This window comes from Thunnus thynnus, chromosome 2, assembly GCF_963924715.1.
Source record: "Thunnus thynnus chromosome 2, fThuThy2.1, whole genome shotgun sequence".
Classification (NCBI taxonomy): domain Eukaryota; kingdom Metazoa; phylum Chordata; class Actinopteri; order Scombriformes; family Scombridae; genus Thunnus; species Thunnus thynnus.
The window spans coordinates 5,472,336-5,491,370 of record NC_089518.1 but is presented as its reverse complement, the minus strand read 5'-3'; the positions used below and the strand labels follow the sequence as shown (position 1 = coordinate 5,491,370).

Genomic DNA, 19,035 nt, shown 5'->3' with positions numbered 1-19,035 from the left:
GATATGTGGTAAGTGGGACATTTTAGAGTGTAAAAATAAACTTGTTGCTCTCTGACACTAAACCTTTTTGGTGGATCTCCTAACAACAACATCTGAAACATGATAAGGAGCCCAACTAGACACTGGTTGTTATAATAAGTCAGAAAGGTCGGCAAACATTTTATATAATATTGATTCTGAATAGTGACTAGTTAACTAAATCTGTCAAATAAATGAGGTTTAGTAAAATGTACAATATTTCCAACTATAATGTAGTGGAGATGAAGTATCAAGTAGCATAAAATGGAAATACTTAAACCTGCAGTGCGGAACTTTTACACATAAATGAAGGTCCGTTACATTCAAGTTCTTGCCAAATGAGTTCACCCAGTGCTGATTAAGCCGATCATTTCACAGTATACAGAGTTTTTAAATCTCATGTGGGGTGTGACATTCCCCCGCTGGCCCTTTGGCTGTTAATCGTGCGGCTCTTCTAAAATTTCCAAATGTTATTGGACCAAATGGATCAAATTCTGAAAGGAGTCATTTCAAGGGGGTTGGGTGACACTCAAAACAATTTATCAACCATTTTGCAGCCTCAACAGTAGGTTACGGCTAGTATGTACTGGCCATCAGGCATACTGGGACACATCCCGGTGGGCCGTCAGAACATATCCATTTTTACTGGCCCTCTCTGTTTGCCTGTCATTCAGGGTGAGAGCTGCTGCATAGCTGTGTCAGGCTGCATTCAGAGGGTTGAGCAGAGGTGTGGGGGGGTTGTGGGGGGGTTAGTGCTCTAGAACGTAACTGCTGTGAAATAATCAGAAAAAAACATTTTATTGATCTGATTCACCGGCTTCCCTGTTACCACCGCTCCCTCTCTACATTCACTCTCTAGCTCACCCGACCACAGCTGCTCTCTCTCTCACTCGCTGGTGCTCTCAGCTCTCTCTCTCTCTCATCTTTATCTCGTCTTTTTTAAAATGAGTTGGGAAGCCGACAGAAAAGTCTAACTTTACTTTTAACGTTATCAAATGAAAAGAAATGTCCTCCCCTCGTCCTACTGACATCTTTGTACTCAGGCAATCACAACCGAGCAACACTCTTTTACTCTCGCTGCCAGAAGGAAGAGACTAAAGCTTTAAGTAAAGTTCAAGTACCTCAAAACTGTGGTTAAGTAGAAGTACTGTACATGAGTGAATGTACTTAAATGTTTCTGTTGTACCTTCTCATTGACACTCTGTGTGTTGATCTGCTCTCGAAGCTCCAGGCTCATCTGCCTGAAACGCTCTGACCTTTGACCCTCCCCTCCACTGCACACTGCGCTGCAATAGGCCTGAAGCACCGGTCGCTGCTTCTCAGGCACCAACAGGATCTTACTGAGCTCACTAGCCCCGCCATCCCCACAGGTAAGGACCTCCAGCATGGCGCCAGTCAGAAGAACCCCCTGTGGAAGACGCTAAATCAATGTTTTGTCCCAAGCAAGCACCAGTAAGTTTCTTAACATGAACTGCTATCTCTGCTGAAACTGACACATTTCAAAATTCTATCTGCATCCTTCTAACGTGAAGATTGATCATTCTGTCGAGCAACAAGCTTGCAGCAACGTCAACCCTTTCCTGCTTTCATACAGGACAGGCTTGGTTTGTTAACCTGTTGTACTCGGGTCAGATCAGTCTCAGAAGTGAAGAATGTTGGCAGAGAGTGTTTCTACTGGGATTTGGACTGCACATCCCTAGTTTCTACACGCGTTTCCCAGAGCAAGATGGTGCTGAATACATTTTAAAGTAACTAAGCCATACTATAGGCTAGTTTGAAAATACACACATCATAATGTTACAAACTACACTATAAAAAATTTAAATTTTGCTAATTTTATACTTAATATTGTGCAGTGAACAGTCTACAGTCTTTATCATTGATGTTCCTGAGTGGAAACCTCCTGCTGGAGGCAGATGTTTCTGAAGCTGTGATTGTTTCTGTATTAGACTTGGTGTTAGTGTGAGGCAAACAACAAACATACAAACCATGAATGGAAAGAAATAATAAAATGCAGAACCTAAAAATATACTATCTGGAAATTTTCCGCCAGAAGAGATGAATATATAATGCAAGAAAGAAGAGATCAATACTGAATTAATTTGTGTGTGTGTGTGTTATTTAATTAATTTTTTTCTGATTTACACATTATCACTTATTAATAACATTCATCACTAAAAAACATCTGTGTTCATGATAAAATTATAGAAAGTTGTAGTTTCTGGTTCCTCCTGCAGGTTCTTCAGATGCTCTCAGCAGGAATCACTCATTCATCTACTATCATTTTTGAGAGCGTCTTCAGTTAAGATGGTCTTTGGGAACAGCTCTTAAGTTTAAGAAGGTTCGTAAGATGAATTTTATGATCATCTTAGTCTTAAGGTGTGTTTAGAGTAAATTGACTTGATTTACAGTGGGCAGGCATTTATTCTCTGTATCTTTACGTTGTCAGTGTTCAGATAAACATTAGGTGCTAGAGAGGGATTTCAAATGTTGTCTTAGAATATTGTATATTCCTTCTCCTTTCCATTTTTTCTGTAACACATAAAACATTTGTTTATATATTATATTCTTTTAGCAAGAAGAGGAAAACAAGAGAAAAATTTCTCATACTGCTGACTACAAAAATCTGCCATTTGACTGAACAAAAAAATCAAATAACAGAGTTCTATATCTGTTATTGAAGCACACTTTTATTTGTGTACTTTTTCATTTATATCAACTTTCCATTAAAAAAGCCTATACACACCCATAGGATGCTCATTCTCACACTCTCCTCTAGTTAAGGTGGGACAACTTATACATGTGTTATTCTCATGATGCATTAATGAGGTCACCAAATTCAAGTGTTTCAAGTGATGTAAATAGGCAGGTGTACCTCCACCTCCTTCAGGCCCTGCTGGTCATTTCTCTGGTTTCCAGTGACTTCAGTCAGGCCTAAAGCCTGGGACATCAGTCTGAGCAGAGCCTGCCTGTGGGCTGCTTTCGTTGGGTCACGTAACGCTTTGTGAATCAGACCTCCATCCAGACTGTGTACACTTCCAAGCAGCTTCTCCTGAAGGAAGATGAAGACAGCCAAGACATCACTGATAAATAAAAAAAATAGGCATATGCTCAGTGCTCACTAAAACCAAACACAATAAAAAATACCAATTGTAATAATGGCAGCAGGGTTTGAACTGTCACTGAGCTGTGTGTGAGTGGAAGACTCAAGAAACAAGCAACAAAACATCGTTCACATTACAGATGTCAGACTGTATCACAGTTTGGTTTTTCTAAACTGGGATAATGTGAAAAAACATTAACATGAAACTCAAAGATACCCGTCATTACTCCTTAAATAAAGCAGGTTATAGGGTAAACAGTCATGAAAAATGCAGGTTCAACAGTACAAACTGTCTAATGTAACAGTGTCAATACATAAGGCTGCATGCACCAATTTGTGGCCACCAGGGGGCAGAAAACATCTTTTAACTCTGCTTTGGTGTCCACCAGCTCCTGAGGAAAACATCTGGTTCTTTAGCTGCTAAATGCTCCACTATGTTCACCAGATAGACTAACTTTGGCCTTGTTCAAATGTATGAGGGAGTTCTTTTTTTTTCCACTCGGACCTAAAGTTGGTCTAAACACTGCGTTAAGTTCACACATCGGGATAAACAGTAGTAAGCAGTCTCTGGCCTCTCATGAACCTGACGCTCGGTGGGTGTGATACTCTGCTCTGACTGTTGTTTTCTGATGTAGCCGCCGTACAAATGAACCAACAATGTCACCAATTTGTTTTCACACGTCTTTTTTGGCAGTCCTGTTAGCTCAGTAAAGATAAGTGTTAGGTCTCATTCACAATTAAAGCAACCTAGCAATTTAATTGTCATGTTTGAGTCTGATGAGAGCAGTGATGCTGGGTGTGGCGAGATCTGATACCTCGCTACTGCATTCAAATAACAAACTGTTTGAACTTGAACCCCCTTTACGGCATTTTCCAAGGCACATCTAATAAAACTTTAACTTACCAAGAAGCTCAAAGCTGGATAGTTTACCTCTTATCATGTATAGATGTAGTGTATTGAAGTGGACATTTAAAGTAGAGCTACAACGATAGTCAATGAATCAATAAGTTGCCAACTATTAAATTAATCGCCATTCATTCTGAAAATCAATTAATTGTTTTGAGCCATTTTTTAAGAAGAACATTTCCAAAATCTCTGATTCCAGCTTCTTAAAAATGAACATTTTCTTTATGCTTTAGTCCTCTATGACAGTAAACAGAATATCTTTGTTGTTGGTCGTGTTAAAACAATGACGACATCATCATGGGCTCTCCAGTATGCTCGACCACAGCTTTCCTCTCTCTCTCTCTCATTTCTTTAAAATGAGTCGAGAAGGAGACAGCAAAGTCTAACTTTACTTTTAACATTATCAAATGAAGAGTAATGTCCTCCCCTCCTCCTCGTAACGTCTTTGTCCTCCCTCTTGGCAGAGTTTTACAGCTCTGATTGGCCACCGCAGCCTTCAGCCGCAGTGCCGTTGTGTTGCGTTTCTCCAAAACTTTGCTCTGGCTCAACTTTTCCGGCCGCAGTCCAGCGCAGTGCTGCTGCCGTCAAAACACCTGCAGCCAAAACGCACTTCCCCCATTCACATGAACGGGAGGACTGGTGTTTTTGCCGCACTGCCTGACTTGGTCCAAACATAGCCTAAACAAGACCTCAGTGACCTCATATGTGGATCATACATGTGTATATGTGTGTGTGTGAAGTGAAGTGTGAATCTGTGTGTATGAACTTGCCTCCAGATGAAGGACTTTGTCTCCAGGTTTGTGTCCAGTGTCTCTTGCCCCTTGAATCCAACTTTGGGCCCCTCCTCCCTCTCTGGGAGATGTACCAAAGATAAGACTGTACACCTACGGGACACACACACACACACACACAAACACACACACACACACACACACACACACACACACACACACACACACAGAAGATGTGAATGAGAGCATGAATCCAATGGTGTAACACAAACACTACGATTTGTTTGAACATGAAATACTGGCTGTCCAACACCTTTCAACAATATAAAACCGTTTATATATTTTAAAAACATGTTAACAATATTTTTAACTGCAAAAAGCTGTGATTAAATATGATTTCAGTTGGAATGAACATGTCCTAACTATTTGGATTAACAATTATTTGGGGCCTTTCGTTCAAAATCAACTCAATTCACGGTGCAGTGGAAATGAAAGATATGATTATGTAAGCAGATTTATTTAGAGTTATTATTTATTTAGAGGCCTAGAGATTCCTCCCTACGCCTGTGGTGCAGTACATCAATGAATAACATTTAGTAGCATAGAAATGAGGAGAAAGGGTTGCATGCCTATAAATAACTTTAAAGGCTATAACATAAAGATTACTAACTCATTTCACAACACTACGCCACGAGCTGGTTGCGAGTTTACAAAGATTAAAACGTCAAAAATGCAAAATTGCACCTCGTTAATAACAAAAACAGAGACAGAGCCTTTAAAGAAAGTTACCTTTAAGAAGATTGCTGGGTACTTTCTGCTTTGCAGTCTTTCTTCTTAGTTACTTTTCTGGAGCTCTCAGCTCTCATTGAAACCACCATTTATGTTTAGTCGTCTTAATATGATCTTTTATATCCACATTTCCACCGTGTGCGACCGAAAATGTACTCCTGCAGTGTGTGCAGAACACAGCATTTGCCAGGTACTTTAGGAAGGAAGGAGTAAGACTGCTGGAGCTATAGCTAACCGTTAGCAGACAGGCTAACAGGCTAGCAACAGCCTTGACAACGACACACTGAGTGATTGACAAGTGGTGCACTGTTTCTATTTTTATATTGGGTTAGGTAATGATGAGTGGGACAGAATATGATAAATGTCTATATATGCACTGAAAACAAGTATAATATTATAATTATTATTTTAATTGCGGGGAAAACTGGGATAGTTTGGTAGTGAATGTTGAAAACCGGAACATTTTAGTGTTTTACAGATATTTGTCAGGACTCGGGACACCCAGCTTGGACAATCCCGAACAAACCGGGATGTCTGGTCACCGTAGTTACTGCACACAGATATGAGTTTATTTAACTTACAGTAAAATAACAAACATGATGACGTAAAGTAAATATGTTAGTCTAACTTGGAATAAGTTAATAGAATTAAAACTTCTAAGCTGGATAAACTCAACACCTAAACATATGAAGTTCAGTTAAATCTCCTAACTCAAACATGTATTAAAGCTTGTTGCCTTTAAATTGAGACTTTTCTCAACTTTTTCGTTTTTGCAGTATTGTCATGTTCACCTGTCAACAGGGTCGGTTCTTGTCTGACTGCACCTTCAGACTGTTGCACAGCAGTAGGAAGAAATAGACGCTGCTAAACTTTCTCACAGTGAATAAATATCCTGATGATTTGGATTAACAATTATTTGGTTCAAAATCAACTCTAAAACATTCACAGTAGAGTGGAAATGAAAATTGATTATGTAAGAACACTTATTTAGACTTCACTGACTTCTTAAAAGCACATATTTGTCTAATTTCCTCGTTAACTTCCATTGTAAGAATTAGGAGAAGAGAAAGTGTATTGATTGATCCAATGTTAATCAATCCATTGATTGTGTTATTTTACAATTTATCTCAACATCCTCCAGCTGGAGACCCATGAATATTCCTTTCATCTCTCAGTTTGCAGGGATCTCATTGTTACTGAGTTATTACAGCTACAGTGAGAGCTGAACACTCGTCATTCAGCGCTGAGAGAGAGCTGTGCAGAACATTTCCAGCGTGTGAACAGCCTCCTGCTGACAAATATTTGTAGTGTGATTAGAATTTTCATTTCCTGTTTATATCACTGTCGGGTTTGTAGAGGATGTAGCCGTTTGTCTCTTCCTGGGACGGATGTATGCAGGAGTCACTATCAGACACAAGCCTGTAATTACTGATGTGAAACTGTGAGGGCTTCACTAGACCAACTGTAATTACAATCATGGCTGCAGAGTTCTGTGTTGGTGCATGTTTCCCATGTAGTCATTTACAATGCTGATGATTTCAATTAGCATAGCTGCAGCTCAGCCGCCTGTCAACCCCTTCAGACCCCCTGAAAATGTTTTAAAGTTTGACCGCTGCCTCGTAACTTAGTTGACTCAAACTAACCAATCAGTGCAGTTTGCCAAATGACAGAGTGAGGCATGACAGAAGGGCAGAATGGCAGACAGACAACAGGAAGTGAAGAAATTTATATATGCAGATCTCACTTTTTGTCTTGTCTCAAAATTGAATGTCCGTAACCACATAAACCCATCTATGTGTCTTATTAACATGTGAGGTGAAAACAAGTGATAATGGCCAAAATCCATCACAGCATTTTCAAGAATCAGCTGTGGGCATAAAAATATCATAAAGACAGTTAAAATTCATTCATGTGTGTGTGTGTGTGTGTGTGTGTGTGTGTGTGTGTGTGTGTGTGTTATGTCTTATTGCACTAATAAAACAAATTAACAAAACACTTTTAAATGCAGACTAAAAAACATATGACAAGACGGTGGCTGTTAACATTATGTAAGTACAGTATTCGCTGCTACAGGACTTTGTGACTGTGCAAATGAGTTTATGGCAGAGTCTGAGAATATGCAAAACAAATAAGTCTGTATATGATGCAACAACTGCCTGTTGGTCTGAGCTGAGCTAGAGTTAATACATCAGCACGTCACCTCTCTGAGGCTGACTGGAGTGTTGAGCAGCAGGCTGGCGGTGGAGTTGGACAGAGAAATGTTCTTCACCAGGAACTGCTGGAAAACCGACTGGTTCTTTAACACGCTGGCCAGTGTGAAGCCTGCATACAAAACACAAACACACACACACACAACGGTTTAAAATTCAGCTTTCTGTCCGTGTGGACACATGTTTTATTCACTGAAATAAGCGTTTCGATCAGCTGACAGTACTTGGTCTCATTAAAACATCTTCTGATATACAAACACAACAACTGACCTTGAGGAGTGCAACATTTTGTGAGAAGTGCTGAGCAGGAGAAGCAGCTCTAAGATTTAGTTTACATGGAGTCTTTGATGGCATGAAGTTACAATCTCTCATATAAAGAAGATTCAGCATTATCTTATTTGATCCATAGACAGATATTTTTTATCCCACTGATTTCTGCCAAAACAGATATCATGAAGCAACCCTGCCTCCTAGAAATTACATTTGTGTATGACTGAACTGCAACAACTAATACGGATTGTAGGAAACATAATTCCTCTCTCAGTATAACGAGAAAATGTTACTTAATGTTTTGAGCAATTCACAAAAATGTTGATACAGAACAATTCCTGCTGGTAGTGATTACTACTACTTTACTCATTTGTGGGGAGATTTTAGACACTTGCAGCTCTTGGTTAAGGTTGAATAATAATAAGTGAATAAACCTCAGGGCAGAGAACTACTGAAAGACCAGTAATGTCGACATTTCTAAAATATTTGAGCCCACAAAATCATTATCAGGAAAAAGAAAGCTGGCAGAGAAACACATTGTCTGAAGAAGGCTGTGTGTCAGACCCTGGCTGTTGTTGTAGTCTGGTGGTAAAGGGGTGCTGCTGAGACTCTCCAGGTGCTGCTGCAGGGTCTCCAGCTCTTGGCCCAAACCAGGCCGATCTGAGGTGAAGAGTCGGTTTTGCTCGACCACCTCACTGATCCGCTCCAGCAGCTGGGTCACACTGAGAGAGAGAGAGAGAGAGAGAGAGAGAGAGAGACATGAAACCAGGAACTGCACACAACAGGAAATATTTTTTTGATAGTCATTTGAAAGACATCAAGAAATCGGAGCAGATAACGGGGGGGGGGGGGGGGGGGGGCATATCATGAGGTTAAGCAGAGTCAGATCAACTGCTCGTCTGCATACAATTACAGGTAATGACAGTCTTTCTTTTTTCTCTTGCTCTGTTAAAAGTGTTTTAGATGTTCAGTCTATCAGGTAATTAGCACCATTAAATAGCAAACCATTAGTGGTGCTGTGTGTGTGCGTGTGTGCGTGTGTGTGTGTGTGTGTGTGTGTGTGTGTCTGTCTATGTGAGTTACATGTAGGAGCGCCTGTGTTTCTATGTGTTTACAGCCAAATGTAGAGCAAATTTGAATCATATTTCCAGAAATCTGCAGAAGAATAATGTGAATTAATGCTCCGTCCACTGCTGTTACGTGCATATTAGGAGCTGAGTGATCAGATATACACAATTATCAGACGTGGGCACAACAAGACGTAATTAATAAGGCACAAACCTAAAACAGTGGAAAATTAGAAAAGTGCACTCGTATATAGACGTATACAAAGTTTGTAATAAAGTGTTTTTGTAGAGTAGAGTCTCAGTTTTCTTTAAGATGCATAGAATAGTGTAACTGAGCATCCTGGTAACAATAAACGGGAAGATAAGTCCAAACTTCTTAATTGAAACATTATTTATTTAGAACATTTTGTTGTCACACACCACACAAGACAGACCCCCTCCCTACCTCCCTCTCCCCTCCCAAACAAAGAAGAGTTCAATCTCACTCAATTGTCCCTCCCAGCTCCCGTACAGTCAAGATTGCAGCGAAGCTAACAAAAACGGGGATTTATTCATCTTGTACCGTGCTTAACTTTATTGGATCCTGACATATCGAGTATAGAATGAATCTGCAGATGCTCCGTTTCAAATGGACCAAACTTTTCTATGGACGTCAGTTTTTGGGCTACAATAAAGGCCAAAATGTGGCCTGTAACAGACTAGTTACTGCTACTTGTTTTTAGCATAGCCGATTGCTGGAAATTCCTTTTGCTATGTCAAAACACGTATCGTAAAACGGTGAGGAAGATTGTGAATCACTGCAACCACGAGAGGTCCTTGAGCAGTCATAAACACACACACACACAAACACACAAACACACAGACACACACACACACACAGACAGACACATGCACATGCCTAGAAGGAATAACAATGTAGCAAACGTGATGGAAATGTGACATTTCTGTTTGTTTCAGCGTTTCATCGTTGTTTCACACAGATCTGATGTTTTTGTCTGCTGCTATTTCTGCAATATTTTGAGATACTTAAGAATTTTACACCTTTTCAACAAAAGTGGAGAAATGAGGGCAGTGAGAATAAAAACAGGTGGACAGTCTCTGTTTTTATTATCAACACCTTCCCTGAACTACAAATGAAGAAATCACTTTGACTACACATACAGTAGGTCGTGTTTACAGTCAAATAAACATGAATGAGTCTACATGCAAAATATCAGTCCTTATTTATCCAACAGAACTTAAACATTTCTTGCTCCGCTGTGGCTCAGGAGGAGCAGCACCTTAGAGCAGCTTTATGTCATTGTTTGTGTGTGTGTGTGTTAATGAGTTGCTTTGGTTGGAAGCGAAACAAATGCAGTCGATTCACAAAAAAAGAAACAAAAAAAAGAACAGGGTTTAGAGTTTCCAATTGACTGCTCCACTCCAAATAACCTCACAGTATAAACTTGAAATGTGTTCAAACAGCTCACCAGTGTGCACAAAGCACACAAGAACATTTGAAGTTGAATGAAAAGAGATTTAAATAACTAAATGAAGGGCAGTGGAGGCCTAAAGGTTAGAGAGGCAAGCTTGTGACTGGAGGGGCGCCGGTACAATCCCCTGGACTGACAGGATAAATCTGGATGGGTGACTAGATCTGAACTGTCAAGAATGACTAAAACAAACTAGACAACCATCAGATAATCTGAAGCAAAGGAGAAGCTGTGGTTTTCTGCACCTAGCAGTCATGCCCTAGATTTTAATCTCAAATGTAAAAAAGAAGAAGTTCAAAAGTTCCACATAGTCTGATGTAAGTGACAGATAAAGAAAATGTCACTATTTTGTGTTAAGTCATGCAACATCAGCATGTAACTGATAGATGTCTTGGAGATAGACGATATGTGGTAACAACAATAAGAGGAAGTTGTAGAGTTATAAAATGAAAAGCCAAGAGAGGCTCAAGGTTCCTTTTTCTCTTTGAGGCTCTTCTTAGTCTTTAATCTTTTTGCTTTTTAACTTTTTGCTTAAATTTTGTATTTTACTTTTTACATTCTTAGATTACTTATTTTGTAAAACCAAATAAAACCGGTTTGTATTTTTATACACTCCAACCAAAGTTCCTGAGATCCTCTGGTGTTCCTTAAAGGTAAACAAGACTCCTCCTTTAGGATAGGCAGACATTCATGATGTATGATGACATTTGTTAAGGATAAACTTGCAGTGTTAATTGAATAACAGGAAGGTAATGGTTCAGATTTAATGACTGAGGTCAACATGCTGCTATACATGTGACTTTTCAACATAAAAAAAAGTATTGATGGATTTTGAGACTCTTATTATTTTTTTTGTTCCTAGTCTTACTTCAATATGATCTTGAGTTCCAATAATGCTTTGGGGGATATAAACAGGAAGTATAACGTTGACATGGATTCACTGAGTTAGCTGTGGGCTATAACTTTAGGCCTATATTTGTACAGGTTTTGGTAAATTGTCTCCATTAAAAGTATGCTGAATTCGTTTTTAGAAGTTCCTGTTTGCAATGTAGCCACAGATGTACAGACAACTATCACTAGATTACATTAATTGCAGTGAAATGTTGACGCTTCCCTCAAGATTCCCAGTGTGCTCATCTAATACTGGATAGGAGTTAGGTGGGATGAACATCTTCCATGCTGACATCCAGGGTTTCTATGGAAGTGTAGCCTTATACGTCCCTCTCAATCTCAGCATTCTCACATAAGTACAGACAAACTCTACTCACGTGGAGTTCTTGTATTGCAGGAAGCCAAATTCATCCCTCTGTCCATCGGGGCACAGCGACTGCATGATGGGAATGATGCCAGCTGATGTGAGGGGGGCTGCGCTGTAAAAGGCTGAAAAGGGGGGTAGGAGGGACGAACAGAGAAAAGACAAAACCACAGAGACAAGGATGGGAGGAATAACAGCCAAAAGAAGAGGATGTGGCAGAGGGAATACAGAGGACAAAGATGTAGGAAAAGAGGAGGATGAGGACCAAAAGGTAGGGTGTTGTCATTAAAAGAAAACCAAAGGACCAAATAGGACAATGAGGACGAAAAAGACAAAGGAGACATTTTAGTGTTAGAGTTGGAAAGGAAGAAAGATAGCAGACAAGCCACCAGAAGGGCAGCACGGCAGCAAATGGTGAGAGATGCTCCCACATGTCAATGCTGAATACACAGGCCTTTCATCATTTTGTTGCACAAAAATGTGATATTTTTCCTCATCTGTCCATAAATGCTAGCTGGACAAGCTTTCAGCGAGGAAAAAAAGAAACTTGCTAAAAGCCTAATGTTTCCATGGATACTGTGCTGAGTGCGGAGGCTGTATATCCGCCCACAAAATCACTTCCTATTGTCCTCCAGCTAACTCTCTCTCATATCATCTCTTATTGAGAAACAGGAGAAAGAACTAGAAATCCTTTCTGGAGCACAAATACATCTGTATCTGTAACAGGTGTAGAAACAGCCAACACACGATTCATATTATAACTCTGTTACAACAGTAAAATGCTGCTTACGCATTGTTGCATCAATCTTTTTAAGGTACTTCATTAAACATATTTAATATATCAGTCACCTGAGCTTATTCTCTGCAAAACGAGTATGTTTACTTTTAATACATAAAACACATTTAGCTGGTAATATCTCTGTACTTTTACTTTGATAGGATGTTGAGTTCAGACGCTATTCTCTTACCACATTGTTCATGTTAATACTAGCCTAAATTGTAAAGTGATAAAAAAAAATGTGTCATGTCATCATATAATGATATTGCCATGTGTTGACAAGTTTACATCATAATATTATTTTCCTGCTGGCTCCAACATGGAGAAGTTAGTTCCAAAAAGGAGATGAGTTTGGTATTGTGGTAGTGGTTTGATAACATTAAAGGAGACATATTATGTACATTTCCAGGTCTACATTTTTAATCTGGGGCTCTACTGTGATATATTTGCATGATGCATGACATGATGCATTTGCATTTACAGTTAAAAACTCATTTATCTTATCCTGGCCCTTTATGCAGCACCTCAGTTCAGCCTCCGTCTGAAACAGGCCGTTTTAGCTCCTGTCTCTTTAAGAGCCTTCTCTGTTCTGATTGGCCAGTTTCCGAAAGCTGCATCACTGCTTCGGAGGCTCAACAAACCATGAAACAAAGTATAGCAGCAGGATTTCACTACTTTTTCTCATTCTTTACTCGAAATGTCAACTTCTCAAATATATCCGTATACATTTGAGCCAGAATCCAATCCCAAATATGAGAATGGACAACGTAAACAACACCTTTCTAACAACCTTAGCAACAAAGGCTACGGAACAGACTGCTGTTTATGGTTATGTGCTGGTTGAAGCCCTGGCTTTTGACTTGCAGGGAGCATTTCTACATACGCTAACCTCAACTTTTGGAACTTTGACCATGTTTAACATAGATACTGTATCCGACATCAGAACAGTATATAAATAACACAAAATCACAAAAAGCATGATACGGCTCCTTTAAAGTAATTGTTCAAAAATATTAAAAAATACACTTTCTGGCTGAAAGTTAAATAAGACAACTGATAACACTCTCAATCTCTCCATTAACTGTGAGGAAAAACCAGACTCTTTCTTGGTCCAGCACAGCAACCTCCTGGAATCTTGTCATCACCTGGTATACCAGCAGAAAGTTGGGGAAGTCACTACAGCTGGCCAAAAACCAGTCCAGCACATAACAGCTACTGGACACACCTTCTACCCAGTAAATATTAGCCTGAAGTTATCAACCAGCTGCTGTACATGATCCTGTAATTTCCTGTAACTTCAGTGAGGGTCTTTCCTGGTTAAATGAAGTATTGTACACCTCAGACTGATGGTTCTACAAAATACAGAAACCAGTTTGTCACAGCACATTAAACATTTCTACCACAATAAAAGCCCAAACAACCATTTACTTAACAATAGAGAGCCCAGGTGTTAAAAGAGTGAGAACAATAACGTGAACATAAAAATAGACAGTGTGTAGTCTGCATCATTTTAATTATATACAATAAATAATTCTTTATGCCTAAATAGACTTTTTTATTAGCAATGAACGGGTCTAGATATTGAATATCAATTGGTCTTTGGACTTTGGTCACAATGTATTAAGTACATGAAGTAGGTCAATAGATTCAGTTCATTGACATCTGTCCTCTCTCACCAACAAGCTGAGCAGAAAGGCCATCAAGTCAAGTGTTAAAGGTCAGAATCATCATTAAGTTAGACATGAAGCACACAACCCGCTGTATGGAACAAGAATTACATAGAATGAGCAGCAATTCAATAAAGACTCAGTCAAATATGCAAAGTGTCCACCTGCTTCTTTGCTTACGACTCATCTTAAAATACACAAAAAACACACACCAAGACACACAGATAGGGACTGCACGTTTGATTGAACAGAACATATTTAAACCTTGTCTTGTACAAATCAACATATTTCAGGATACTGCAGAGAAATAGAATGCAGTGAGGCACATTTGTGCTAGATGGCAATGAGGTTAATTACTCATCAATAGCACTATTGTTCCTACGACATCATAATTAACGTTGCTCCAGGACCATCATTGCAAATGACCAATCACGTTGTTGTGATGTCATAGCTTTGCAACTCAGGGAAAAAGACCAAAAACAGCGTTGCCAGATGTATGATAATTATCGTATGATAATTTTGCCCTCTGTATGATGTACACTAAATAATTTCAAAAGTCCCATAATGTACGATAATTTCATCATTTTGTGACACTTAGTATTAGTATGGGGCAACCTGTACATGCTGTGTCCCACAAGCTGCGTCAAATGCTGCCTCCCACTGCCATGAGAAATGAAAAACTCACATCTACAGTGCAGAGGAACGATGCAACAAATTGGACAGTAGCCTGGATGTCTAGAGAAACATCTAAACATATATGCCAGATATGCCTCCTTTGATAAGTGGGACTTCATGGCATGTCCATGAATTCAACACGTGTTGCAGCAGCAGTAGACTGTTTTCTGAAATTACACATTAACGCTATTTGTTCTCTTGGTTATGACTCATGTATGATAATTTCCTCAAAATATGCTCATTTTAATCCTCTAATACTATACTTTAACATTTCCCATCTGGCAACGCTGATGAGAAAATACAAAAGCATTGCTCCTTGCCCCCTCACATGCATACTGTATGCAGTGGGGAACAGAAGGTAGGCATTAAAAATACTTTCTTTAATGATATGATGGGACATCTTAATCCCAAGATTGACCTTTTAATACATGCCTTTTCCCGTGGATCCATGAAGGCTCAATTCTTAATGTAAACATTAATATTTTTAATAATGCAGCAGGTTGGAGGGTTCCTTGTACAATTTACAGCATTAGCTCTCTGAGAATCTCTTTCATATCCAAGCAAAATTGGTATTGTAACTGAATTATCCCTAACTGAATCAATATTGAATCAAATCGGAAATTAAATCAAATTGGGACACTGGGTTGAGGGTTGAATGAGAGAATGAAAATGATTACCGTAAATATAATTAATTGGCTCATGGACGTGGAATTTGGCTTAAATAAACGATTACATAAACAATGTAGCTGGCAGTATTTGCCCAGGATTAACTTGCATGTTTGTCCAGGGCCATCATATTAAAGTTGGTCCTGTGCCATTATATGAACGTTTGTCATAACTATTTAAGACATCTGTTTCAAACTTTAAAAAACAAAACATTTTCTTTTACTTTACTATAACTCAAGACTTTTGTCCATGTCGGGATCTTGTAGGAATGATCACTCTTTTTTTTCCAGTGATCTGATTGGTCAGTGGACGGAGTGTTGACAGGTTGTGATCTGATCCTCTGAAGTTAACCTGCTCCGGAGCATAAGTTACCATGGTGATGAACCTTGGTAAGAAGTGAGCCACCGTCATAGGACTGAAAACCCAGAGTTACACCTGCAGTTACCTCGCCATCCCCAAATCCTGCTTCGTAGTACAGGCCTCTGGAGCAACATTAATTATGATGTCATAGGAACAACACCAACACGGAGATATCAGATCGTGCTCATCAATATGATGACTTTGCAAGGCAATTCTCAATACTTTGCAGTATCATCAGCCCCTCACTGCTGTAGTGTAACAAAGTTATGGATTTCAATATATATGTTATAAAATATGATTTATTTGAATCAAAGTGCCCATGTCCTAAACATCAGTAAGTAACTTTCCAGCCAATAAAAATATTTTCAGATCAGCCATATAACCACATCATCACTTCTTACTGTAGCTTCATTGTGCAGCTCATCAGTTTAGAAAGGTGATAGCATGATTAGCAGATTAGATTATTCCCCATACTGTATGTATTCACATCAGTGTTCAAGTGAGCTCCTCTCTGTCCAGGTGAGTGAGTCCAGTCACTGAGGTATCAGGACTGAGAGGAGCACACTCAACAGGGGGAGGCAGACATATTCATTTTCACACACATACTGTACACACACACAGATTAGACATACAAACACTAGCCCTGATCCACAACCATCATACTACTCATCAAGTACCTAGTATCTACCAAAACCTGGGCTTAAGTTCACTTGTCACTTCTTCGCTCATAAAATTTGTTGTGATGGATGTTTTTACATTGAAATCCAAATAGTTTTAGTCATAACTTACGGAATTAACATTGTCTTGTCAAGCTGGAGCAAGTGAAACTTTAAGCTGTTGGGACCTGTTGATTTTACCGGATCCGCTGCAGATAATTGATGTTAATTGTGTGAGATTCTTCATGATGGTGTCTGTTCATGGCCTGAGTCTTTTTGCTGTTTAACAAAGCTAATGAATAAGTACCAGAGAGAGAGTAACAGAGTGGCCAGCCCTCTTATACATAAACAATTTAGGAGATTACCTCATGTCAATTTAAGACTAAGCTCCTAGGAGCAGCTCAGGGCTGTGAGGCCATTTTGGTGCAGTGTAATAATAGTGTAATGTAATCCAAGTTGTAAGTCTTTTTCCAAAAATTAGTCTTCCAAAGTCTTATATTCAGGGTCATCTTATATTTGGGTCAGTACGGTAATAATGATGCACAAGTGCCTGAAAACCACATAAATATGGACGCCTAACATCAACCAAAGTCCGTCATTGAATTTAATTAAACCCAAATTTCATGGACTAACTTTATAATTTAAACATTCATATGACCGACTCAATTATCATACAACCTTCCTGAGCTGTCAGATGACGTGAACACTCACAAGTCTTTAACATCAGAATCTTTTCCATCCATCCGACATACCGTGAACGCAACATCAGTGGTGTAAGATCACATGATGCACACTGGCATAAAAGGACTTTTATCCCTGATGTAACAGCTTTATCATTTTTTAAGTACCAGTCTAATAAAATCTGGAAAATGTCTAGAGGAGGCGTATCATTATTATCATCATTATCATTATTATTATTTTCATACCATTCATGTGTGCGGGGAGCTAACAAGAAGCCAGCTGTCATACAGTATGTACATCCATGTTTCAGACAGGTAGCTGGTAGCAATAGTTGTTGAGTGTAAATGAGATTTATCAGATTTATACTTTTAATACAATAGTTTTAATCTTATAATCTTAAAAATTCTGAATCAGGACCTCCCAGGTTCGGGGCTTTGAAGCAGCTCATCCTGTTAGTCTGTGAAGCTCATGTCAGCACAGCACTTTTGAATGTCATGATCATATTTGAGTGTTATTGAATAATGTCAAGTACACCACTCATGTACATGCAAGCTAAATTGGTCAATTTTTCTATAGAAAGCTATACAAGATGAAGTTTCTCTGACTGACGAAAAAGAACTCGAAAAAAGAAACTGTCTTATTTTATCTGATTGTATTGATGAAGGTTTGTGATTATATTTCATACAATCCTCAGATTGTTCAGCCCTAGCTGGAAGCTAAACATGACAGAGACTGAGGTTCTAGTCAGTATTGATGTAAGTATTGAGTGCAGTGGAATAGGATTTCTGTTTTTTACACTTGACCACAGTTGCTTTTTCCACATTAAGAATCCCTGACAACATGCCGACCATCCAAGAAGTTCTTTTAGACAGGCTTCCTGTAACAGATTTTATGAGCCGCTGAGTGACAGAAATGTAAAGATCTCAGAGATGGTCGAGTGGTATGACGAGTCATTACTGCATCAGGACTAGTCATACATATACTGTATGAAGACAAAGACACAGAAACACACAACCCCAACAAAGGATTAAGATAACCAGGAGATCAAAATGTTTTCATAAATTAATCTTGTCAGCCAGGATCACTTGTCAGGATGAAATGATGACGTGACACTTACACACTGGTCCATCCAACATGTTGAGATCATGCATCATGCACAGGCAGACAAGAAAAGAAAACACAGCCAGAAAGAGAGAAACGGATTTGAAAGAAAGAACAGCAGAAACAAGGTAGAGGTGAAGTAAACAAACAAAGACAAAAAGCATCAAAATAAACTGGGTGCTACAGTACAATGGCTACAGGCAGTAAAATCAACTCTGGACAGTGTAACACATTACTAAAAGGTGAACTATGGACACAAATAACCACAGCACATGGCAAGAGGCAAACCACATATTTGGAACAGCAGCAGATTAGTAGAAATATGTGTTTGCCTGTTTGAAAAGCATGAGGAAACTGCATAGAAGTACGTAATATCTGTATGACTGCAGGCAGATCTAGGCCAACATGAATCAGCAGTGGTGTTCGCTTTCTATATTTAAAACAACAACATAATGGAACTTAACATGGAGGGAAGGATAACACCAGTATACCAGTCCAACCCACTGTTGGAGGTACCTTTAAACCAAACTCCCCCAAAGCTGGAAAGGCCTTTCCCACAATAATCCTGAGCTTTATTTTCAAAGCTTTTGCCATCATTATAATTAATTGTGATCAAAATGCAATCACTC

The 19,035-nt window shown here is 39.1% G+C and overlaps 1 protein-coding gene across 4 annotated transcripts in view; it reads right to left on the bottom strand.

Annotated features, from left to right (window-relative positions):
• Window positions 1-19,035, bottom strand: part of abca2 (ATP-binding cassette, sub-family A (ABC1), member 2) — a 119,517-nt gene that overhangs the window by 50,051 nt on the left and 50,431 nt on the right. For 3 of the 4 annotated variants that reach the window (XM_067600572.1, XM_067600556.1, XM_067600552.1), the window contains exons 3-8: window positions 11,836-11,947; window positions 8,593-8,750; window positions 7,749-7,870; window positions 4,799-4,912; window positions 2,894-3,070; window positions 1,205-1,426 (exon numbers count right to left, since the gene is read on the bottom strand). In XM_067600572.1, the coding sequence (XP_067456673.1) occupies window positions 1,205-1,426; window positions 2,894-3,070; window positions 4,799-4,912; window positions 7,749-7,870; window positions 8,593-8,750; window positions 11,836-11,947 (905 nt within the window). Of the gene's footprint in view, window positions 1-1,204; window positions 1,427-2,893; window positions 3,071-4,798; window positions 4,913-7,748; window positions 7,871-8,592; window positions 8,751-11,835; window positions 14,794-14,979; window positions 18,361-19,035 lie in introns of those variants that run through there. The other variant, XM_067600563.1, reaches the window with a different exon arrangement.